This window comes from Lactuca serriola, chromosome 8 (genome assembly GCF_051521515.1).
Source record: "Lactuca serriola cultivar US96UC23 chromosome 8, Lser_US96UC23_V15, whole genome shotgun sequence".
Lineage (NCBI taxonomy): Eukaryota > Viridiplantae > Streptophyta > Magnoliopsida > Asterales > Asteraceae > Lactuca > Lactuca serriola.
Window position 1 is genome coordinate 23,250,653 of NC_136415.1, and position 26,139 is coordinate 23,276,791.

Consider the following 26,139-nt stretch of genomic DNA (forward strand, 5'->3'; position numbering starts at 1 on the left):
AACCTTTCTGCAAATATTCTGTTCATTCCACATGTTGGAAATACATATTGTATTTAAATTATTCTTTTAACATTTAGAGAAAAAAATAAAAACAAAAAACCTTGAAAAATATTTTATTATTACTTTTAGAACAGTTATTATCCTTGTGCATATATACCATCCGAACCATATTAAAATCGCAAAGACAGATATAACTTGAAAACAAGCATGTCGAAAGAGAGCATTAAGGGGTTATATGCTCGTACCAAGCCTTTTATGTTCATGATCTTCTTACAAACCTCGTATGCTGTTGGTAGCTTAGTTACTAAGTCTGCCCTGAACAAGGGATTGAATCATTACACTTTTGCTGTTTACCGAAACGCCATTGCAGCTCTCTTCTTCGGTCCTTTGGCTTTCTTCACCGAAAGGTATATATATAGATATGTGTCATGGAGTGTATGAATCCACCATTTTTCTTTATAGTTATCCTTCATTTGCTGGTGGAAACAGGAAAGCTAGGCCCAAAATGACGGTTTCCATCTTCCTGAAAATCATATTACTGGGATTACTAGAGTATGTATTCTATATTCTATGTTTTTCTTCTGTAAGAAAGAAACCCTAATCTTTGGACGATTGCATGCATTATATATATCATCTGAGCGATGGTTTATATATTGAATCACAGGCCAGTGATAGACCAGAACTTGTTCTATGCTGGAATGAAATCTACAACAGCAACTTTCGCGTCTGCTATGTGCAACATCCTTCCTGCCATTACCTTTGTCATGGCTTGGATGCTTAGGTATTATTCCCTTTCTTTAAACGAATTGAAAAATGAAAATATTGGCTTTGTACAAAACACGTAAAAAACAACACAAATACAAGAATTGTCATCTACGGATCCTAATTAAGCTGTTGAGTACTTGAGTGTCAGTCAACTTTTTTGCTTGGAGGTGATCCATGCTTTAATGTCTGTCATACTAATTAGATCAAAGCCAATATTCATTATTCCTACTTAATATTGTCCGATTGGATTGAACATGCTTGTTAGGTTCGGGTTAATTTCATTGGTATAATATATTAATTAACTTCAGGATAAAATAACCATTATCCCATTGTGTTTTACATAAAACTTTTTCTTAATTTCAATAATATTTTATTTATTTATATATGAAATATATATATATATATATATATATATATATATATATATATATATTTGCCTCTCTAAAAGTCTTACGAAAGTCCGACATATATATATATATATATATATATATATATATATATATATATATATATATATATATATATATCTCATACCAACGATGAACATATTAACTATATATACAGGGAGAAGTACAACGTATATAAAGATATATAAAACCTTGTCATACCAAGGATGAACATATTAACTATATATACTTTTGAGAATAAGCCTTGTGAAAAAACTTGGTATAATATAACTGAGATATATCTTAGAGGCTTTTTATTGAGTTAATTATTAATGTGGATCGGAATATAAGCTTTTTCTATATGGATCCTTTGGGATTTTTTATCTACAATTTTGATGAGAAATGTCCAATAAAATCTAAATATTTTTGGTGAGTTTAAAGTTTAATATTAAATTAAATTTGTTTACAAAAATAGTCATGTCAACTAAAATTTTGAAATAATCATTTTTAGTCGATTTCACATATTTAGTCAATATCCGGTCTTTTTTCCTTAATTTAGGCATAATATTATTTGAGACATTTTTAAGATTATGTTATTTTTAACTAATAATCAAAATATTAATATTTTTCTGAAATTATGTTATTTTTTTATTTTATAGAATTAACAGTATATTTTTTTTATTTATAATAAAAAAGATGTGTTATATAATGTAATGGGCAGAAAACTATAGATGAGTACAAACTTCATATTATAGTTTTATGCAATATTTTGAACGCTAATATGTACTTGAATTGAAGTCATTAAACGATAATATTCTTACAAGTGAATGTGATTGTGAATGTAATGATTCTTCCTCAAATGATGGTTTCGCTACCATAAGGTCATGCGGTATGGATTAGGTCAACCTACGCGTAGTGCCTACGTGTCATAGTAGGCTATGCGTGAACACCGCCCCAAAGATGGGTGGGTGTTTTGTGGCGTGATACCACTATAGAAGAAGACGATGACCGTGATTGTTGGGGAATTACTTTGTGTCTATCTCTCTCTGCAATCTCTCTTTTCTTCACCACCACTTTATTAGTGAACATTGTTTACACAACCTAGTGGGTTGGTTGTAGAATAATGAAAATAATTATGTGACTTTTTTTTTTCCATTCTCTCTCACACGGGAGGATACCTCTTAGCCTAATCCTCAATCTCTTTTTTTAGAAATAGCTTTTAAAAACATGCTTTCAGAATTTCTAAAATTTTAAGTAAAGCTCAAGATTCATCAACATAAATTTTATATTGTTTTTTGAATTTTCCATTGAAGAATCTCTAAACTATCAAATCAAGTTTGAAACTCACCTAAAATTGTCCTGGTGAGATCGAGTTCGTCGTTACTCATTTGTAGCATTATTTTAATTATTGAGTTTTTTTTAAAATAAAATAACAAAATTGTGATAATAATAATAATAATAATAATAATAATAATAATAATAATAAATAATTTATCATACTCATAAATAATTACAAAAGACGTGTTATGTTTATATAGCAATAGACAAGAAATTAGAATATCACCGACGACAGCTAAAAGTTTGGTTTGTCGCCGCTAATACTATTAGCGGCGACATGTCGTCACTAAAAGGTCGTTGCTGATGCTTTGTCGCTAATAATCAAATTATCGTCATTAATGCGAGAGGTCGCCGCTAAAGGCTTGTCGTCGTTAATAACCATCGCCACTAAAGGCGTCGCCGGTATTGGTATTTTCATTATATATATATATATATATATATATATATATATATATATATATATATATATATATATATATATATATATATATATATATATATATATATATATATATGAAAAAAAAAACTATAAAAAGTATAAAAATTGGTATGATATTAATTAATCTAATCATATATCATTCCATTCCAAAATATTAATACAACATCCGTTTAAAATACTCATCCAGTTTAAAATACTAGAACGAACGAAACCAATCTTCAAGTGCGGCACTACATGTCGGATCTTGTAACATTGTTTGAAGCATTTGCAACTATAAATAAAAAAACATAATCTTATAAGTTAAACTAGCATTATAACATTCTATATACAAAACATACATTACATATACAACCAAAGTACAAAATATAGCATTGAACAATAACTAACAATTACCAAACTACAAAATACCATTATAGCATCGTACTTTCATAAACTAACAATTAACAAATTACACATATTGCATATAAAACATTATAGCATTGTACTATAACTAACAATTACCAACCTACAAAATACCATTATAGCATTGTACTTTCATAAACTAACAATTACCAAATTACACATATTCCATATAACACATTATAGCATTATACATTTCTTTCATTTTTTTCCATTATAGCATTGTACTTTCATAAACTAACAATTACCAAACTACAAAATACTAATATATCAAACTATAACCAAACTAACAATTACAAATATATAAACTATTATCAAAATAACAATTACCAAAATCTAAAACTATTACTAAACCAACAATTACTAACATTTGAAACAATTACCAAAATTAAATAGTCTTGTCACATGTGATTGTGGCGGTGGTTGTGTCAGTGGTTGTTCATGATCGTACATCGACACAACCGTAGAAAGTTTACGCCCGATGCCTCTGATATGGCCTCGTTGAACACCCAATATTTTTTCAAAACAATTTTGTGTCTCCTTTGGTGTTAGACCGCTGGCTTCAGAAGAAGCTTGAGTTTGTTGACTAATCGCAAGGAGTTAAGCATTCTGTATTTTCAAAAAACTAATAAACATCATAAAAATTAGATTACTAAATACCCCTTGAAGATATAAACACTTATATGAAAATACAAACTAACCACTTACGTATTGTTGCTCGACTGCAGGACTACTAAATACCCCTTGGCGATCAGTATTGGCCTTACGAAATGTTTCGATTCGAGCGATATCCTATTTAACATTAAAAATTAGATTAATTATAATTTAAACAAACAGTTAAATATACCATAACATACTTCTTTGAAACATGCATTGTTATACGAGCACGATCCCCATCTGTTTACAATTTGTTGTTGTGTACGGACTCCTTTGTTTGACGCCGAACGCTTTAAAAATTCAGGAGTTTGAAAATATTCGACTGCTTGCGCCCAATTTTCACGTGACATACCATCGAGGGTTGGCTAATGCCCTTGGGATATCTATAAGCCCCCCGGCATTCTGAAAATAAGTATGCGCTTTATTTTTTCGGCCTCTATAAACTCTTTGTAAAGTCGCATCAATGCTCTGCAACAACTGAGCATGCTCGGGATCCAAGTTAACATTATCCAAATCAAACTTATTCTACAAATACAAAAAAGTTAGTTAGTTAAATGCCAATCAAAACTAAACTTAAAATATTATCCAATTTACCTTTAGATGCACCACTATGACATTTCTTAAAGCGGGGGAAACATTGTCCCAACCAGATACATTCAAAGGGATGTTCATCCACATATACCTCCCAATTTCACGGGTAAACCAATTACAACAGTTCTCGATTGGGGAATATGTGAGCTCTCTATCGAAATCCAAATCCACAAGCTTTCCCTTGTTTGCCCATATCAGCTTTGATAGCTGGATGTTTTTTGCTAGGCCTTTTCTTTTTTAGGGAGCTCAGTTGAAAAATATAATTAAAAATATTAGTCACAATAGCTTATAATAAATCATAAATGGATAAAAATAGCTAATAAATATATCATTATAAAACTTATCATCCTATTTATGTTGTCCACGACCAAAGCCTACTGGAGATGGTGGATCCCCGGCACCATCACCTCCATGTCCTAAGCCCATAACATATGTCATCAGGTAGAAGAGTATCACCCACATTTCTTGTAGTGACATTAGCGGCGACATGTAACGCGTCATTTACATGTCGCCGCTAATACCCACCTTTTTTGTAGTGACATTAGTGCAAGGTAATCTTAAAAACAAATCCCAATATTTTGGATGTTAGTAATCTTAAAAACAATCCTAATATTTTAGATGTTCGTCAAGAATAACATAATCTTCAAAAAAAGTCTTAATAATTTGACTGAACTAATTGACAAAAAAAAAAAGATGGGATGCTGTTAAAACTATGAAACCGGCCTAAAATGGTTATTTCAAAGTTTTAGTCGTTATAGTATACTTTTTGTAAACAAAATTTAATTGAGGATTAAAACTATAAACCAATTCAAAATATTAGGACTTTATCGGAGATTTTGCATATTTTATCCAACAAAAGTTTTTGATCATAAGACAACTTCAGATTCAGAGTTTTTTGACATTTTTTTATCATCTTCTTTTAAACAACACTGGAGTTTTTTTGACATTTTTTATAATCTTCTTTTAAATAACACCAACGATGTTCTTTAATTAATAGTTTAAATATTCGTAATATGCTTTACATTTTGTGCACGTTTCATTGGTCTATGTTATCACTAGGCAAATATCAGCGTGTTGCGCAGAATATTAGTTTATAGTTGAAATATTTATAAATATACATGTTTTTTGTTAATTATAACAATGAGGTTGTTAACTTTGATATAATAATTCTTAAACCAAGTTGTTATTAAACATAATTATTTGGAATGATATTACAATATATACATCTTTTAAAACTATATAATATCCATTGTAAATTAATTTTTTTGTTTAACATTTTTATTTCTATCATTATAATTATTTAAAAACATCAAACATTGTTTTTCTTTTTTAAGGTAACAATATAACCTTTTACATAACGTTTGTTTTGGTTATTGTTGTTGTAAGTTATTTTTAAACAAATTATTTAGAAATTCTTAATGATTATAAAAAAAGTTTTAAATTTTGTAGCTATTTTGGGATTGCAATTTATATTGAATATTATAATTTATAACTTTTAACTATTTATAAAATAGTCTCTCGATTTTTTTTTCAAGTTTAACTGACATTTTGATTTAAGTTAACCGTTTAACATTATATTGAAATTAATAACTTAACTATTTTGCATAAAATCATAAATTATACAAAAATTGTGACTTTAAAATGACAATTGTTCACATACGACAACATATCTAAACTAATAACTTAACTATAATATGTTAAAAAGTTAAAGTCATAATTTTATAAATAGAAGTAAAATATAATATTTTAATATTGTAGTTTAGTTAATGTATTATAAGAATTTAGTTTTTGTATTAGTTTAATATTATTAACAAATTTATAATAAATATTAGAAATAAATTGAAAAGTCATGGAGATTTCAAATGCATGTGGTGCAAGAAAAAATATCTCCTTTATAAGTATATATAGATTATTTCGTATGTAAGTTTTTCCATTGCCTTTCCATAATGACTATCTTTTAACAGCAGCTTAGTTAATGTAACATGTTAAAGACCAAAATTTTGCTATAACCAAACATGGTTGTCCGTCACAACTAAAGTTCCTAGAACTGGTACGAATTACTTGTAGAGAATAATAGAACACGGTACACAAAGTCTTCCAGACTTAAAAGATCTTAGTATTAATGAAACCCGTCAAATCATGTGTGTGTGTGTATATATATATATATATATATATATATATATATATATATATATATATATATATATATATATATATATATATAACTACTTTTTGGGGTCTAACATATGGAAAATTAGCATTGATTCACCAAACAAATGAGTCTTAATTTTTTCTTTATCCTCGTAGACTTGAGAAGGTGAAGATGAAAAGTTTACATAGCCAGGTGAAGATCATAGGGACATTAGTGACGATTGGTGGAGCCATGATAATGACTCTAATAAGAGGCCCTAAAGTTCAATTTCCATGGACAAATAATCATACTCTTCATCATGAATCTCCAGTTAACACACAAGATCAGATTAAGGGATCTCTCATGATCACTGTTGGTTGCATTTCTTGGGCGAGTTTCGTCATCCTTCAAGTAAGATTTCAATCCCAAATTATGGTTCAGTTATGTATTAAAGAAAACTAGAACGTACAGTGAAACAAATTTGTTGATGCTGATGGATTTGGAATTTAATAAAACATGACATATAGATTATATATTGATAAGGTGCTGAGATGATGAAATATCAATCATACGAAATATTTTTGTCGCTAATTGCTTATGACTGTCTACATTAAAGCTAAAAGTTCTCGCCGAAAACCTTTTACATTTCCATCACTAAAAAGTTACACTATACGATATTCCAAATTTAAAACACATCACTCAATTCCGGTTGAAAAAAAGTTCTTAATTCAGCAATGCGGTTTTACATAAATTTGGATTATTTTACACAGAACTCCAAGAAAAAGTTTACATGATATTAGCGAATTAATATTATTTTTATCGGGTAGCTATACTAATATTTATGTTTCTTTAATGCATTCAAAAAAGGCAGTGACATTGAAGTCGTACCCAGCTGATCTATCTCTCACATCACTCGTGTGTATGATGGGCACATTAGAAGGTTCCATACTTACCCTTGTAGTTGAGAAGGCCAATACCTCAATCTGGTCAATTAACTGGAACATCAAATTATTTGCAGCGATTTATAATGTAAGAAAATTAATAATATTTATATCCATAATATGTTAGTTACCATGATTAAAACAATCTCTTGTTAGTGTCATCAATTTAATTACTAAGAAAATGGGTACTTCAAAAATGTTGCCATGTTTAAAAGGATAGGAGGAAGAGAAATTTTCCTATATTTTTTCATTCCCATCTTCCTATTCATATAAGATTATAACATGTGGAATCCATTAATTCTTTCTCTTGATCTTCTTTCCTGATTGTGACACTTTCTTTGATCTAATGAGTAGTAAGATGATTAGGAACAGAAAATATGGGATATTTGATTTCCCAGGGAGGAAATATTACGACTTTTTGAAATCCTTGAACCAAAATTTTGGACGAACATGGATGAACCAAAATTTTGGGCTAACATGAACAAAAGATAGGGGATATTTCCTCCATGAGAAACTCCTGGTCCTAGTCAGAATGTGTTAAATCATGTACCACTTTCAAACTCACTAAAAGTTTGATTATTATATATGCTTATGTAGGCACGAAAAAAAATGTTTAAATGAGAAATCAAATATCCTTTAACCTTTTGTTCCTACTTGTTAGATCAAGACAAGTGTAAAAATCAAGAGATGGATTAAGAAAAAAAAATTAATGGATTACACGTGTCATTATTCACACTGTACGATCTATTTCTTTTTGTGAATGATATTTTTATCTTAGCTTGTGATTATCTTTCATAATGTTTTCTTGACTTGTGTGGATATGTAGGGACTAGTATGTTCTGGATTCGCATACTACATTTCAGGAGTGGTAATGCAGGATAGAGGACCAGTATTTGTGACGGCTTTCAACCCACTTAGCATGGTTATAATTTCCATGTTGGAGTCTTCTTTTTTAGCCGAGAAATTGAACTTAGGAAAGTATGTTTCTTAGTCTCAACTCTCATGGATTTACTTTATTACCGATTAATTTCTTTTACTAAAATAAAACATATCGAGATAATACTCTAGATAACTAATAACTCTTTGTTTTCCCTCGATCATTTTATGGAGATTAATTTCTTAATTTATATTGTAGTATTGTTGGAGCAATTGTTATTGTCCTTGGGCTATATTTGGTGATATGGGGTAAGAGCAAGGATCAAAAACAACAAGGTCACGAGCCGTCACTTAATCAACAAGAGAATGGAATGAAGAGACCGATTAAACATAATGTCGATGTTATCAATTCTCATGGCAAACCATCTAGTGATGTTGAAGTAGTTTAGGGAATTCGCTTATACAGTATTTATCGTTTTTATCTTATGATTATTACTATCATTAGAAGCTTGGTGAAACTGTCACACCCCGTTAAAGCGGAAACACGATGGGTGAAAGGCTAAGGTCTCATAACACAAGCTAAATAGGATTACCAACCATAATCATTGAGCATTTTATGTTTACATCATATTCAAAACAATATTACATTTTAGTTCCATACTACATAGTCTAGTACATAACAAGAACAATAAACATAAATCATTATGGCGTCTTAAACTGGCTCACCGACCTTTTCCTGAAAAACATGCAAAAATGAGGGTTAACTATAAAATAGTTAGTGATTTCACAGGTTTATAAAGGTACATCATTTCAGTAAGAAAATATAGATTTGTTCAACAAAAGTTCCAACTCAAAATGAGTGTTGAATGTCAAAGCACTTCGTTCACAACCAAGCCTAACGACCGTTCTTGCCCCATTCTATCATGTCCATGGTTCCCATGATGTTAGTTCATAGAAATATGCACTCACGGTTCTAGTGAGTGGGGGTTGTCTACCCCAAATAGCGTTATTCATAAGACTGTCAACTGGAAATACAAGTTAATAGGATGTAGTTCGGTTCTCGGGGACTTAACATACAAAGTTCATATCACAAAGTTTATATCAAGAGTTCATAGCATAAAGTTCATAGCACAATTTCATAAAAGAGTATTTTTCCAAGTTCATCAAGTTCATAATACAATATCGTTCCAAATTCATTAAGTTCATAAAACAATATCGTTCCAAGTTTATTAAGTTCATAAAACAAGGCTCAGCATGTTCACAAAATAGTGTTCAACAAGTTCATAAAGCAAAGTTCCACAAGTTCATAAAATAGTACAAATAGCTCATAAAATGGTAGCATGCTTTCCACCCTAAAACATAAAAACAGTAAAAAGGGGGTTGTGAATACTCACTAAGGAGAGTTTGTAGTTCAAGCTTCGTGGTTCGGTATTGTAGAGATTGATTTCTACTAGTGCCCTATGGAACAAATAGTTTCTAGTGAGATACAATTCTCTAAAACATTATTTAACATCTACCTATCCAACTAGTGGTGTTGCAAAGTGCCCAAAGTTTGTTCGGTTCATTATTGGTATTATCAAATTCACGGTGCCTTGTGTTTAAAAATCCACAAAGGCATGAAAATGAACTCCAAAAATTTTAACAAATTATATTATAGTTCTAACAGGGGTTATGAGTGTATTGAAATTTTATAGGAATTTTTGAAGGCCATTTTTTATTTATTTGCAACTTAAGTCTAAATAATAAGAAAAATTCTAAATAAATAGAAAATAGTTGCAATAATTCCCAATTCAATTTCCACAGGTTCTTATAATGTGCCCCACGCAAGGAAAATATTGGTTTGTGCTCTTAAGTCATAAGACCCCGTTTGTAAATTCATGCCCTAATTAAATGAAAAATCCAAATAAAATACCAAACAGTGACCAAATTTTATGAAAATTTAGGTGGCATGCATATTTTGTACATAAATCAGTTCTACACTTTTTCAGATTTTTATCTCGTCTGTAAGTATTTATTTTGAATTTTTAACCATTAAATCCTTATTTTTGTAGAAAATAAAGAATATGTTCTAGCACTTGGGGTTTTACAGAAAATCCCTTGAAACCATTAGCTTACATAAAACAATTTAGCTAAAAATTATTTCAGAGCTAAATGGGGTTATTCAATCCCAACAAGTTTAGAAATGTAGCACTAACTAGTGCCTGAGTTCCAAATGTAGCTGGAAGTTTAACAATTTGTGTACAAATTTCTATAACGTGTTCGTTCATGAAATTTTAGTTCTTTTGAGATAAATGTGTCAAGTTCCTAAAATAATTTTCTCCAGATTTATTGTGGGGTTTAAGGCCTTTGATCATGTAATGAAATACTAGTGATCACATAAAAAGTTCTTTTTGCGCAATGGTGTTGTAAAAATCGTAAAAAATCAAATTCCTAATGTTTTACAGTGAGACTACTTGGGTTAGAAATTTAACTCAGAGAACGAGAAAAATAATACCGTGATTTGGTCAAGAAATGAGTGAGATATGGATGTTCAAAGCCGAACATTTTTTTCTGACAAGATACATGTTATTTTTGATTGATTAAAGTGCCCATTTGGGTTATTTGTTTACAAGAACAACATGCATAACCTTTATGGTTGAAAGTGGATGATAATATACTAGAGTTTACAGAAGAATAAGAAACTTTTAGATGCATGTATCCAAGCCATAGATCTAGGTTTATCCAAGGCCCTAAAGTGGGTGTTTCATTCTTGTGATAGAGAACTCCTTGGAACCACCGAATCTTACACTAGGATTGCACCACAAATCCGATTTCTATCACATGCATGGAGTTAATAAGCATCCAAGATGCACTAGAAATGGTTTAAATGGTTTTTGTTATGTAAAACACAAAAGAAATGAATAAGATGATGTAAAACTCAATAGGCGATCTCTCTCGTCATCTCTTTGGGGGTATACTACATTAAAATTATCCACAATACTCCAGTAATGTGAGTCAACTTCTGAAAAATGAAATGGAAAAATATCTCCCATAGAAAATGTATCTAAGATCGGTTTTTCTCTCTCACATTGTCATGCAAAATCTGACCTCAGGATTTTGCATAATGGAGCAACAATGAGTGAGTGAGTGAGAGAGAGAGAGAGAGAGAGAATGAGTGTAGAGATTGTGTATGAACGAACTTTTGGGGAGGAGAGAGGGTTATTATGAGAATTTCTTGGTAAGGGTACCCTCTGAAAGCCTTCCCTTAAGTTTTATAAAAATTTAGCTTTAACTTTTATAAAAACTCTAAGTACTTTCATAAACTTCCAAGAGTTTATTTCTTGGTTTTTATTGAACTGTTTGTTTTTAGAAATAAATTCATAAACTTGAATCATCTTGAATTAAGTTATAAAAATGATAACTTATGATTTGATTTTTATAAAATCAAATTTTTATACTTCAAATAAATGAATAAAGGTTCATAACATATGAATGTAGGATTAGACAATCCATGGATTATATTTTTGGCTCATAATTCAAATTATGATATGTGGATATTATTGTGGGATTAGTGTCTAAGTCCATAACTATTTTGGTATGTACTTGACCCGATGGTGCATGGTCCTTTCGGGTTGCCTTCACCAAAGCAACTTGATAGGATGAATTATGGAGAGAGAGGATTAATTATGATTTATTAATATATTATGAGAATAATATATTAAAGGAGAAATCATATTGTTTAATTAATATTAGTCAAGAATTAAGTTTGTGGCTAAAAGACATTAATTAAACTTAAGGGACTAGAACTGTCAATTGAATGATAGTTGAATATTGAGCTAATGGAGTCCATATTAAAGGGGTGGACGAATTCTATGGGGAAACTCATTAGAAATCGTCCTAGGCCTTTAAGGAAGGAGTCCATGGGTTGCTTAGGGCTTAAGCATCCAAATTAGGGTTTCCTTTGTAGATAACCCTAATAGCCTCACTATTTAAAGGACCCTTAAGGCTCAAAAACGTGGTGAACTTGTTGATTAGGGTTTCCACACGTTTTGGGCAGCCTCCACTCTCCTTATTCTTCATCCTCTTGCTCTTGGTGTTTGTGAACCATTAGAGGAGTGACAATTGTGACTCTAAGCTTTCTAAAGTCATTACAAGGAGGATTTGAGATTGTTATTGCTACATAACAATCAAGGTAATATCTTAAACCCATTATTATGTTAATATTGATTATCATATGCTAGATCTAGGGTTTAAAGTCTTGGATGAATTGCATGTACAATAGAGAAACCTAGATCCAAGCATTAGGGTTTGTATGAGCACATAGGATGTTCTTATTGCTAAAACCCATTAGTGGTATCAGAGCCTTGATTGGTTTCTATTGTATTGATGCCTTGCATGTTCATTCTTGTTGCAAAATCGAAATTTTGGCTTTCTGACTGCTGAACTCGGCGAGTTCCAATGTGGACTCGGCGAGTTGGCTCCTACTCGCTGAGTCCATAGAGGAACTCGGCGAGTTCGAGCGTCAGAAGGAGGCAGTTTCGGGATTTCTTGCTGTTTTACTCAAAGATACTTGCCTTAACTGTTATGGGTCATTAAGATTCGAATTTTAATCATATTTTGAGTGTATCCTTGATTAAACAAAAGATAATTACCAATTGATTAGATAATAACTTCCTTATTTGATTAAAGTTTGATTATTTGTATTAATTGGGTAACTTATCTTGCAAGAAATTGATTTTAATTCAAATTAGATAATAATTAGATTAATTGTTTAATTTAAGTTATTTGCTGTTTGATCCTTGTGTTTTGAAAGGTTTCAAAACTTGGCCTCAAGTTTTGGAATTTAAATTTTGATTAAAAGGTTTGATTTTGAAATATTTAAATTCTAAACCCAAATGTTTTGAAATGTTTCAAAACTTTCCCTCAAGTTTTGGAATTTAAAAGTTGATTAAAAGTTTAATTTAGGAATGTTAAATTCTAAAACCCTAGTATTGTTTTGAAAAGTTCAAATCACACCCTTATGGTTTTATTAATTAATTAAGTTGTATAATTAAATGAGATTTAATAAATCCATATAATTTTTGGTTTACAATATAATTGAATTAAAAGTATAATTATTAAATTTGAACACCTAGTATTTTAAAAGTGTAATATACACCCTATACTATATATAACATTAAAAGTCTAACATTATATATATGTATAAGTAAAAGTCAGTCTTACCATTACTAGGCCTCATTCACGAAGCTGGTCTATAAGGGGTGTTTAAGGAATTTGCCTATAAAATGGCGATTGAATGGGTATCCACTCTTACCCACCGCACTCTTGACTAGTGGAGGGTCGTTAGCCGAACGGGTAGGATAGGACATAAACCTTCCATTATAAGTATAATGAAGTACAAAAGTAACTAAATGATTTTATAAATTCCCAATCTTAGTTACTTTAGGCAAAAGTGAATTGATGCAATTCCATGAAATTACACTTTGTGCCCTTTCGAAGACATTAGTGGAGCGTGTGTGGTTAACCGGCACACTAAATGGTTCTAAGCAAAGGTAGCAAAGGGTGACTCAATGTTTGTCATAGTTCGGTGGAGCGTGTGTGGTTAACCGGCACATCGAATAGGTGACTGTAACATGTGGGGGCACCATGTAAGTTTGCATGGTTATTCACACCCGCTTTGTGATCCTCGGTATCCCAGTCACAAACTAGAGGGGCATATCGAGATTTAAACATGTCATTGAAAAGTTCAATGAATCTCAAAGGATCTAGGAGTTTTCAAAGCACTTAAAACTTAATTTGTTTTTCGGTTTTCATGGTGGAAAATTAGTGAATCGTCATTCACTTACCTTCAAATGTTCTGCAATTTGGGTTACGGAATCCCTCTCCCGAGTTGTAGAATATTGTGTTGGGTCCTAGCCTTAATATCTCATTTGGGTGATTTATTAAGGACTCAATCAATCAACTAACTTGAATTTATTTTCTCCCGTTTTGTAGATGTCAAAGTACGACAACTATGGTCTTCCCAAATCCCGTGGAACAAGCATTCCACATGAAGATGATATTCCACGATTCAATTGAGGAACAAGAGATCATGCTTCACTTCCTCCACCTCCTCCAATTATTCTCCGTAACCCACAAGATCGAAGAATTGAAAGGTTCAATGTCACTAAAGCCCTATTGGAAATGAAACATGAAGATGGTAAGTCCGTGTGTGCCCACGTTCTAGGAATGAAATCACACATCGATAGGTTGATAATGTTGGGTGCGTCATTCCCTGATAAGTTGGCTGTGGACTGGGTTCTGCAGTTACTCCTTGAATCATATAATGAGTTCAAAAGAAAGTATCATATGATGGATCATGACGCAAGCCTCGTTGACTTAACTTACATGCTCATTGCTGCTGAATCATAAATGATTTGGCAAGGCAATGGAGCATATTTGTTGGGAAAGTCAACCAACCATGCTTCCGAGGACGTTCTAGGAGAACCAACATGCGTTTGCTGCCAAGAGAAAGGGCGTTGGATACAAGTCTGCCCTAAGAGCCTGAAGAGTCCAGAAGATGGGAGAGTCAAAGTGTATGGCTGTGCTTCAGGTAAAATCCACTATCTAACTCCATTAAGTTCCTATTTATTGATTATTAATACATAATGTGATAAGATTGCATTTGAATGTTTTGCAGGATCAGTGAAAAGAGAGGAAGCCTATGGAAAAGCAAGATGAGTCTGATCACGAAGAGATGGATCTCAATCACATGGATTCAAACATTAGATTTTGAGCTTAGAAAGTTATGATGGAGTTGTTAGGAATATTTGATTACATAGTCTTTTAGTTGATTTTGCATTGTAAGGACAAATGTTTTCCGCTGATTTTATGAATAAAATAAATTTTGTTTGACGTATTTATTTATTTATTTATTTATTTATTTATTTATTTATTTATTTATTTCCTTGCAATGAAATTGTTATGAAAAATTGATGTTTGCATATTTCTACAACGAATGGGTGTGATTCTTAATTATGTTATTTGTGGAAAGATCAAGAATTTACCAAATAGGGAAAGTTTCTCATCGCCCAAGTTTCAACTGGACAGAAACTTGGAATCATGCAACTTGGTTGCACGATGAATGGAAATTTCATATTTGGAAATTAGACTAATTCGCTGACAAAGTGTCAAGTGAAGGACTAGGAGATCGAGTACACAAAGTTGTGCGTTGATCAAGTCCACTACAAGTGTAACAAAGATATTCGTCATGATTTACTAAAGGTTTAGTAAATATGATTATACTTATAAGAGTAAGTGTAATTCTGAAAAAGTCTGAATCAATAGCAAAACGAATAAGAAAAATCAAGTAGGCAGAAAGATAAAAGTTTCTCTATTCTAAGAAGAAGGGAGAGTACCTTTTATTATGTTTTATGATAGGTCTTAATGATTAAGAACCATATCTCAATTGATCCACTAAGTGAGTCTTAGTACAATTGCATGTCTGAGAAGAGAAATCAAGAATTGAAGAAATGGTTAAATCAAGCAGTCAATCATACTTCGTTCCAAAACAAGTCTTAAAGTTAAGATTGTGACATTGAGTGACAAGTCTTAAGAAGGTTTATAACATTCATCAAATGTAGAATTTGGAAAAGGGTTTTCTTATTCTTGCACATTTGAAATTGGAAAGTTGTGATGTCTTGGATAAGACAAAGACCAACTAGGACCAATTTATGAAGTGTTTTGTCTTGATAAAAGCTACACTAACTCTTGAATATTTGTTTGTCAAGAAATGCTTATTGACAAGAAAATCTTATATGTCAAGGAGTCAATGGGAGTCTTAATGGTCTTGAAAGGTTTCAAGAATAAATCAAAATAAACCTTATCGATCATCACTAGCACACGAGTTGAGGTTTACAACATATCGTGTTGACATCATCTGGTTTTCTGTACCGTTCCAATTGAGTTAATTATGCATGTGAGCCCTATGAGTTCTCATTTGAATGCATAAAAGGCAAGGACCTTGATCAATGAAAAGTACATTGATAGGAAAGGGTGAGCTGCTTAACTACTTGGAAGACATGGTGGGCAGCCGTGTTACCATAAGGCAAGAAATCAAGATTGATAAGGCTTGGTCCATATGAGTTTGAATTTGTCATAAACTTTGGTTTTAACAAATTCACATGAATAGGAACACATACACCATTAAAATCAAAGTGTCATAAGATTTCCTCCTTCATTAAAATGACTGTGAGGAAATGCTTTCACTAAGAAAGATTTTAAGAAGATTGTGAAATTGTATTCTCGAATTCGATTATGGTTACGGTATCCCTTTCCATGATTCAAATTATGAGATTTGGCAATTAGTCTGTATTATTTAAGACACACATATGAGCTATCTAAGGCATAGGTGTATAAGTTTAAGAAGCCTTGATAAAAGATTATAAAAGCATTGAGTACTAGAAATATGAACATAAAGAAATTCAATAAGGCATTGTTTTTCTGAAAGTTAAGTTGTTTCTGAATACGTGTCAAAGCTAGTGGGAGCATAAGTGTTATGTTTATAATAATCATCGTAATAGTGGGAGCATAAATGTTATGATTGCATGATTACTAAGGCAAGTATTGCAAGTTAGCGATATTAATTATAGAAAACAAGAGTCACACTTTGCAAAGTTGCAAGGGTTGAATAGTTGTTTTTCTATAATTAAGGGAGAGAATATTATGCTTCATTTCAAAACTAAAGGCTTAGGTTATGGAATGTTAATAAACGTAGTCAAGGATACATAGTGAGTTCTTAAATTTTGATTATGATTACGGCATTCCTCTTCATAATTCGAATCATAAGAACGTGACACATAAGATATGATGGCAGAAGATTGATAAAGTATCAAATCTTGATGTAAGACATTATGCATCGTGTCCTATACGCTTCGAGTAAAGGATCGATTGCAAATGCTATAATATTTGACCATTCTAAAATTTTCCAAATGTCTAGCGCATTTAGAGGGAAAAAGGACAAGAATCAGCTTTGACTAAGATAATTAAACAACTATCAAAGGACGATCCAAAGCTCGATGAGGATTGGTCGCTTGTGAGAAATTGGAAGTATGATATTGAATGGACCATATCGACATTATTATGAATAGATAAGATTCACTACTAGAAAAACAGCCTTTTACGACGCTCATTGCGCGTCGTAAAACGCTCAGACGACGCGCAAATGCGCGTCAAGAAAGGCCCTGTCATAAAGAGAGACGACGCGCTTTTGCGCGTCATCTATAGACGACGCGCATTTACGACGCGCATTTATGACGCTCATTTACGACGCGTGGTTACGACACGCAATGCGTATCAAGGAAGGCCCTGTCATAAAGGAAGACGACACCCATTCGTGTGTCGTAACCTTACGACCTACGTGTTAATGACACGCAATGCGTATCAAGAAAGGCCATGTCATAAATGAAGATGACACACATTTTTGCGTATCATAATTTTAAATGTTTAAAAAAATATTATTTGTAGATTTACTAATTTTCAATTTAAATTTGTATTTAATGTCTCATAATAGAAAATAAAATATCATATACCAAAAATAAAATCAATTGCATAAAATTTAATGTCATACAAATAATCGTTCCATGGAAAGATAAAACAAATCAATAGTTGTAACAAAATTTTACAAACTAATCTCCATGTCAGCTCTTCAACTCACTTCTCCGGTTTATCCTTGGGTTCTCTACGGGCTCCAACATCTCTTGCAGCCTTTGACAACATATATTATAATTTTCTTATTACTATTTATTCTTATAATTCATAGAATTTAGATAAAATTGTATTATATAATACTTAGATTCTTTTACAAAAAATTCACTCACCAGCTTCAACATTCTTAATTTTTTCCCAAGTGACACCTTTTTCCTGTCTGTTAATTTGCCTGTGCTTGTGTTGAGTAAAAAGTTCAAAAGATGTCCATCCCCAAGTGCACACAATAAGTAAGGTATCTATAATTAAACATTAAACACTTTTTACAAATTTGCCCTCATAGACGAAGATAAAGATGAAGATGAGATGAGAATCATACCCCTTCAAAGGCACAAAGAAGAACAGAACATGATATTATTTTGCCACCTAGATGTTCTTCAGTGATGTGATGAGAATCATACCCCTTTAAAGTCACAACAAGTAAGATACATGTAATTAAATATCAGTCCACATCCTAACTGCAGCAAGATTACTATAATCACTTGAGCTTCAAAGACATCCCAAAGAATGATTAATCCACTTTCGTATGCAATTAAAACTCTGCAAAAGAACAAGCAATTGGATATTTATACAGGCCGTATATGATATTTAGTGAATGTATGCAAAAAAAAGTTTTTTTTAAATGAAAAGGGAGAGAACTTCAACCAATACTTGTATCTTGCCTATTTCCAGAAGAACATGGTTGATGAAGAACTCCAACAACAGTCCAATGATCTGGAAATGATGATCCAACTGCTTTTGTAGAGTAAATTGGAATATAAAGTATTGTATTGTGTTGAAAATGAAGATAGAGAACTCACATTTAAGCACCAAATTTATAAAGAAATAATTTAATGAAATGGGAAGAGATATTACCAGTAAGAGATTTGGCTAAAATATGATATGGCAGCATCAAAAGCTCTGCATCTTCCTCATACTTCAAAACAGACCTCAACCCATGCTCATCTCCAACATACCTGTATAATTGGGTAGACTTTTCAAAGGACAATACTGTAAATTAAAGTATATTATTAAATTATTTGTCAGTATTATCATACATGAAGAAGGAGCCATGTATCAGAGAAAAACTTGTAATGTTAGAGCTCCATTGCAAACTAGAGGCTACAAATCTATCTTCCAAATTCCACACCTACAAAAAGAGCATCAAGTCTGAAACCGAAGTTGTACTTAGATAAATTCATTACCATGGGACTGGTCAAGTGGGACCCTGATAGGAAAAAGTCAAACTTTGATTGTGAATGGAGTTTTCCTGCTTAACTCAGATCATAATAAACCCTGATAGGAAAATGTAATTTATTCTAACTTCTATATGCAATACAACATAGAAAAACCTTTTTAAAAAAGTTTAGTCAACAACCTGCAAAACAATCTCATTTGGCTTCAACTTGATTTACATTTCCCCTTCACCTTTTGTTGACATATTAGGTCCATCACTTTTTCCCATTCCAATTTTGTCCCCAAAACATGCAAACATCAAAGTTGTCTCTACAATTCACAGTTGACTTTGTAAGTAGTTTACTACAGGAAGAATAATAAAAAAAGAAGAAATTTTTTTAACTTTTTCTTACCAATTAATTGGAGTAGAAAAAGTTCTGTCAACTTTAGTTTCAAAAGTAAACTGAAGTGGGCCCTTGATAGAAGACACATCAAGTTCTTGATATGGTTTTTGATCATCTATCATGTTTTTTTCAGCACCTGGTTTTGGAGAGCCTCCAGGTAATGTATATATAGAAAGCTCAATTTTATCTTCATCAAGAATGGAAAATTGTCCATCATTTAGCCCAATAAATGCAACATCTCGACCTGAAAAGTTCACCAAATTCATGATTCCTAAATTTTATGCACTTTTAAATTATCATTTAAATTTGTGAAAATCCTAAAGTGACCTTTGATTGTATTGGCTTTACTGTTGGATGATTGAGAGTTTGTATTTTCCCAATAAAGTACAACTTCACTAGAAGCACCATTAAACTCATAAACCACAAGAAATAAGTGTTGCTTTCTACTATGGAGTAAATACTTTCAATAGAACTCAACATGCCCAGGCATCTGAAAGTAGATAACTAAAATATCAGTATAAACAGTTTGTGTATTGTTTAAAAAGGATGAAAACGTCATTTTACCGATGGAAAAAGTTTCTTGTAGATAGTTTTGGCTCCAGTAGAGAGATTGTATGCCACTAGGTTTACACCTTTTATGTAAAAAGCTATGGTGGGATAATGAAGAACACGATTCTCTTTACTGAAGAAATTTTGCTCCAAATGAAGTGACTGTTAGAATGAGAAACATTTTTAGACTTTTTTTAATGTATATCAAAGGGAAAATTTATACAAAAGCCATTTTTAGACTTTTTTTTAATGTTGCATTGGTCTATTTCAAATTAGGGTTTTGTTAGTGTGTACCTCAAAGGTAAGTCAAAAGAAAGTATCAAGAAGAAGGAGAAAAAGGTAACTGTTGTGAAGGGTATATTGGTCAGAATGTTTTCAAGAAGACACTAATAAAGAGTTGTAAGTTACAAAGCAAATGAGAAGTACAACTTTACCAGGTTCATAATGTTCCATTCACCAACTAATGGATTAATTTCTGAACCAACCCCTGTCTCGTGGTACTTGAGATGAATAACAAAAGTGAATTCAAGTCTTTAAAAAAGTATATGAAATAAAAAAAGAGGTTAAAATGTAAAGTTACTTACATGTGGAGGTGGAAGGATCCGAGCATCTATCATTGTCAGCTGCTCTTTAACAGCCAGTCCAAAGGCTTGGCTCACATATGGATTGGCATTGTAATTGTTACTTCCCACAATCTACAAACAATATAAAAAATAGATAATTTTTTTTAATCTAAGAATAAAAAAAAATATAAAACTTTTAGTTTGTAAAATTCATACATTCTTGATGCTAGTTTGTAAAACTACCTTACATACATGATTTACCAAATATACAAAACTTGCCCCCATGATATATATATATATATATATATATATATATATATATATATATATATATATATATATAATTATTAGGTAAACAAATGTCAAATGATTTCCCAGATATCACAATAAAAGAAAAAAAATGATATATTAAGATATGATAAATTTACAATTACCATACTATCTCAACTTTAATCTCATATTTGTAATGTGAACCAAAAACCCAAACAGGAAATGATATATATAGATGACAAGAACATGATTTTAAAGAGAAGAAAATACTCAATATTTGAAAAACACTACTTTTAGTTTTAACCATGCATTACCATTATCCCATCCTTGAGCTTTCAATGAGGAGCACCCACTATATGTCACCATCCTCAGCTAACTGAGCAATTTGTTTTTCCTCAACCCCTTGGATCTGGTAAATGATTTACATTTACAGCTTAGTGAAATATTTGTATCTTGCCTATTTCCAGAAGAACATGATTGTTAGCAAACCACTTTATGTTGCACTTGCTCAATGTAAGGAAGAAAGAAGGGAAAGGCTTTAGGTAAATGATTTACCAGGAAATAATTATGATTTGTTAACAGCAGGTATGATTAACTTTCATTTAGTATCTTATTATCTATATCTATATATAGCAACCATGCATGAGGAAATTTGCTTCTCTTTTTTTTCAGATGGTTCCAAGAGGGGATGGACAAATGTATTGTTACCCAGGTAGGAACATGGGAGATGGAAACATGGGAGGAGGGATGCTTCTGGTGCCTTACAACATGGATAACATACTTCCATGTGGAGGTGGAGGGGGAGATGGTGCTGCTACTGGCGGCATACAACAGCAGCCGCCAATGCCAATTACAGCGTTGGCTTCTACTCTTGCCAATGCACCACCTGAACAACAAAGAACGGTTAGTAAATATGCTACGTGTGCTCTTCTCAACCTGTAACAGATTAAGGAATTAATTTTCATTATATATGTATTTATACCTAAAAGACAAACATATGTAAGTCAGATCAAAATTACCATTTTGTCCGTGTTGTATCTTACATCATAGCCAAGACTAGATTTGTGATGTTGACCAGCCCATAACACTTCCCCGCCTAAAGACATGTGAGGGGTCACACTCTGCAAGCAGAATATTACCCATGAGAAAATGCTGATATTAAGAAAAATGAAATATAATAGATGAGGGATCGTTTACCTAGATATAACTAGCTCCAAGGAGGCCACCATTTCCTAGTTTGAATTGTGTCCTGTAATCACTAACCTGCATCAAGAAAAAACGATTCATCATAACAAAAATGGACATTCGCATCAAAACAAATTAAAGTGTATTTGAATTTTGAAGCAGGTACAATGTCATGCAAGAACATAAACTACAAGAATTCTAGATATCATAACCATAAAGAGCCACAAGATGAATAATGTACCTTATAGTCAAAGTTAAACATTCCATGTGACATGTGAGGCTCATTTGTAAGCAGATATAAGTCCAAAATTGAATTAACAACATACCAAGTCAGCTGATTGAAAAGGAAGTTTTGTAGGGCCCATAACAATACCGTAAATTAAAATAGAAAAACTCATCAAATCAGAAGTAGATTAATCCATACCAAATCAAAATAAGTTAAATGTGTAGCTGGCTACCTGTGACTTAGTGAGAATCTCTGATTCAGACCCTTGGGAAATTAGACACACATACCCTCAAAAAGTTCAGGCTTTAATGACACTGCAAAGGAGTAAGTGTGTTCAATATAAGGAATATTAAACATATTATTGATGAGAAACATCATAATGCCTACAAAGCTCATAAGAAAATAAAGGGTGACTGATGACAAGTACCAAAAGTTGGAAGAATAAGGATTTAACCTTGAAATTTCACCCAAAAGAATGTGAACATTGAACATTAAACATTGATATGAATATGATACTCCTTAAGAATGAAAATTAATGCAAGTTTTATCCCATGTATGGAGTATAATGTGTATTTTCGAAACAATTTTGACATAATTCTACCCTTGGACTTGATAACATTCGTCACACAAATCAAACATAATTCACCAGGATATTTCTAAGTACACATTTGATCGGTTTCGAGGATTAACTAATCAACAATATAGTAGCGTCCGATTATTCAGGAAAAACTAGTATCAGTCTCACCGAAGATCCATAATTAATAAGATCGAGAACGGTGTATACGTTTAACAAATAAAACGGCATAGATTTCAGCAATGAAGTTGGATTGCGAGAAAATTTGAAGGTGTTTTACAGAATTTCAGATCTACAAGCATCAAAATTTGAATTCTAACTGAATATAACATCAACATACCGTCACTCACCTCCACCGATAAGCTCCATCTCTATCTGAACCAAGCCAACAGAAAAGTCGCCTCTGCTCAAGCCATTTTTTATGCACGTGGTGGTTGAATTGGTGAAATCATCGTCTTCAGAGGAAGAGGAAGGACTTGGAGTTGAGTTGTTGTGTCTGGTAAGGAATTTGTTGAAGAAGATTAAGAGGAGAGTAGTAGTAGGAGATAAGGTGTTGGTATGTTCGATCAATTAGGTTGATCAAAGAGGAATGATCGAAAATGTGTCTATTTTAGGGTTCTTAATTTGGTAGAGGATTTTAAAAGGAGAAAAAGAGGCGGGGGTGTTTAATTTTTTGGGGATAAATCGATTGACTGATAATTTGAGAGAGCAAGAGAAGACCCACTTGCTAGCGATTTGGATGAACGGGTGGCTTAGACGAAGGTATTTGAGGCGGTCGATCAGTTTTACGAGAGAGACTGTGAACGATATCTATGGTATAGAAGAAGAAGAAGATGACGACTTGACTTTCTTGTTCACAAGATCATGAAATTAAGTTTTACCTGGTATTTGTTAGAGAGAATCGCTTGAATGTGGGGTGAGAGAATCATGAAGGTGAACATTGGGAGAAGATGGAGGAGCGTAGGAGGATGGGGGAGAGACGAAGAACCGGCAAAAAATGATAAATAGGGAGTTTTTCTAGTGAGATGCCATCTGAGGAAGCATTGAATGGCTGAAAACCATAGTAATACTTATAATTCTTAGGGCACGCTATTAGGGAAATAAGGATGACTTAGGGGTATAAAATGGTGGAGAAAATAGGATAGCTGCCGTCATTGACCTCTGTATGGCTACAGAGCTCCAAAAAGGGAGAAAGATCGACAGCCACACAATCCTTTTAGGGTTTCTTTGGAAGATGATTTTACAAAATACGAAGAAGAAGGAGGAGAGTATCAGGCGGGGTTTTCAATTTTTTTTGGTATTTCATTCCCCCCACTTGGCAATTAAAAAAATGGAAGAACGCGCGTTCGTGAAAAAAAATTATAAAGCGACAGTTTTAGACGACACGCTCTTTTATGATAGGCGCCCTCCGTGTTTTTAATTTTTTTGTTGGACACTATTTTTAGGGCACACACAAATTCGTGTCCTCTATCTTTCAAATTTTGCAAAACTGACATTATTTTTTAAGGCACACACAAATGAGCGTCCTCTATCAACGAGTGTCATTGTTTGCGCGTCATTAAAGGGTTGTTTTCTAGTAGTGATTCTATTAAGAATGAGTTGTCATATGGTGAGTATGGAAAGGTTTCCATATTGGGAGTTGGATATTAAGAATCTATGTCTAGATTAGAAACTTTTATGCAAGAAGGATGTTCAAAGGAATGTACTTTGAGTGAGAGACATCACATCTAAGGAAATGTATTGTAACAATCTCCGATAGAGGGCTTTGTAATTTCATTGGCAATAGTCATTGTGACTTTAGTGCAGTGACATTACGAAAGGATCATTGCATAAAATATTAGAATCTAGCATATTCTATAAGTGGCAAGAATTTGATATTCTTTCACTTGTGAAAAGGATTAGGAGTTGTGAAATGAGTATGATTGAAAATGTGTTCATTTGATCTATTTCACAAAGTAAGAACCATAGGTAAACATTGTGTGCATGCTAAGAGCATGGGACAAGTGTTGTAATAATTCAAGTAAAAAGTTGATTACCCAAAACAACAAATAATGAGTAATAGATATGGTGATAAATAAAAGGTGTTTTATTTATACTTAAAGGTTTAGGGCCATATGGGATTAGTATTATTCTTGTGTTTTACTTTGCATGTTTTGACTTCCTGAATAATTTAATTGGTTCAGAACAGTCAAATTATTCGAACGGACCACAGTCGTTCATATGTTGGAAGTAGATATGAATGAAGACTGTCATGAATTGGTGTGTGGATTGTCTAAAGAGTGTTGGACATAAGCAAATGTTTGCTGCAACGTTCATGAGTGCTTGTGAATATGATTTGAGCATTGGATTAAACCCACGCTCACTTAGATCACTTCATGGATTTTATCACGAATGATTGGTGAGACGATAACATCTTATATTCTTGAAACCGCGATGTGTGAGTTGTATCTTGCGAGTCGGTTGCACATTGATAATATGTAAACACACCAGTAACTTGGTGTTATAAAACATATTGTTGTGTGTAATTTGGTAAGTGAGTGCAAGTGAGCATTGACTCAAAGTTTATCCGTTCCTTTTATCCAAAGTAGGATAAAAGCGATATCTTTAGGCCCCTCGATGATTTAATGATGACATCTAAGCGCTTGGCCAAGCTGGGACTAAATTGATGTGTTTAATTGTAGTCTGTTGCCAGTCATCATAAATCGGGAATCGGGAAACAGTATAGAGAGAATGACTAAGTTCGTGTCTCATATCTATACGATATCTAGAATGGAGGAATATATGATCCCTTATCTAAAGGACACGCGTATCTAATAAGATCAGAGTTGACAGCGGCTTTAGAAAGCTACGATTACAGATCAAGATCTGAATTCATACGCAGAATAGTTGTTAGACTTATCCAAGTGGGAGACTGTTGGATTAGTGTCTAAGTCCATAACTATTTTGGTATGTACTTGACCCGATGGT

The 26,139-nt window shown here is 32.4% G+C and overlaps 1 protein-coding gene across 1 annotated transcript; it reads left to right on the forward strand.

Moving 5' to 3' along the window:
• The first annotated feature begins 200 nt into the window (after positions 1–200).
• On the forward strand, positions 201–9,175 carry LOC145069425 (WAT1-related protein At2g39510-like). Its single transcript, XM_079016354.1, has 7 exons — positions 201–407; positions 490–552; positions 665–781; positions 6,883–7,117; positions 7,574–7,735; positions 8,474–8,625; positions 8,783–9,175. Exons 1-7 carry the CDS (start codon positions 208–210, stop codon positions 8,970–8,972), a joined length of 1,119 nt encoding a protein of 372 aa, XP_078872480.1. The 5' UTR covers positions 201–207; the 3' UTR covers positions 8,973–9,175.
• Positions 9,176–26,139: the final 16,964 nt, after the last annotated feature.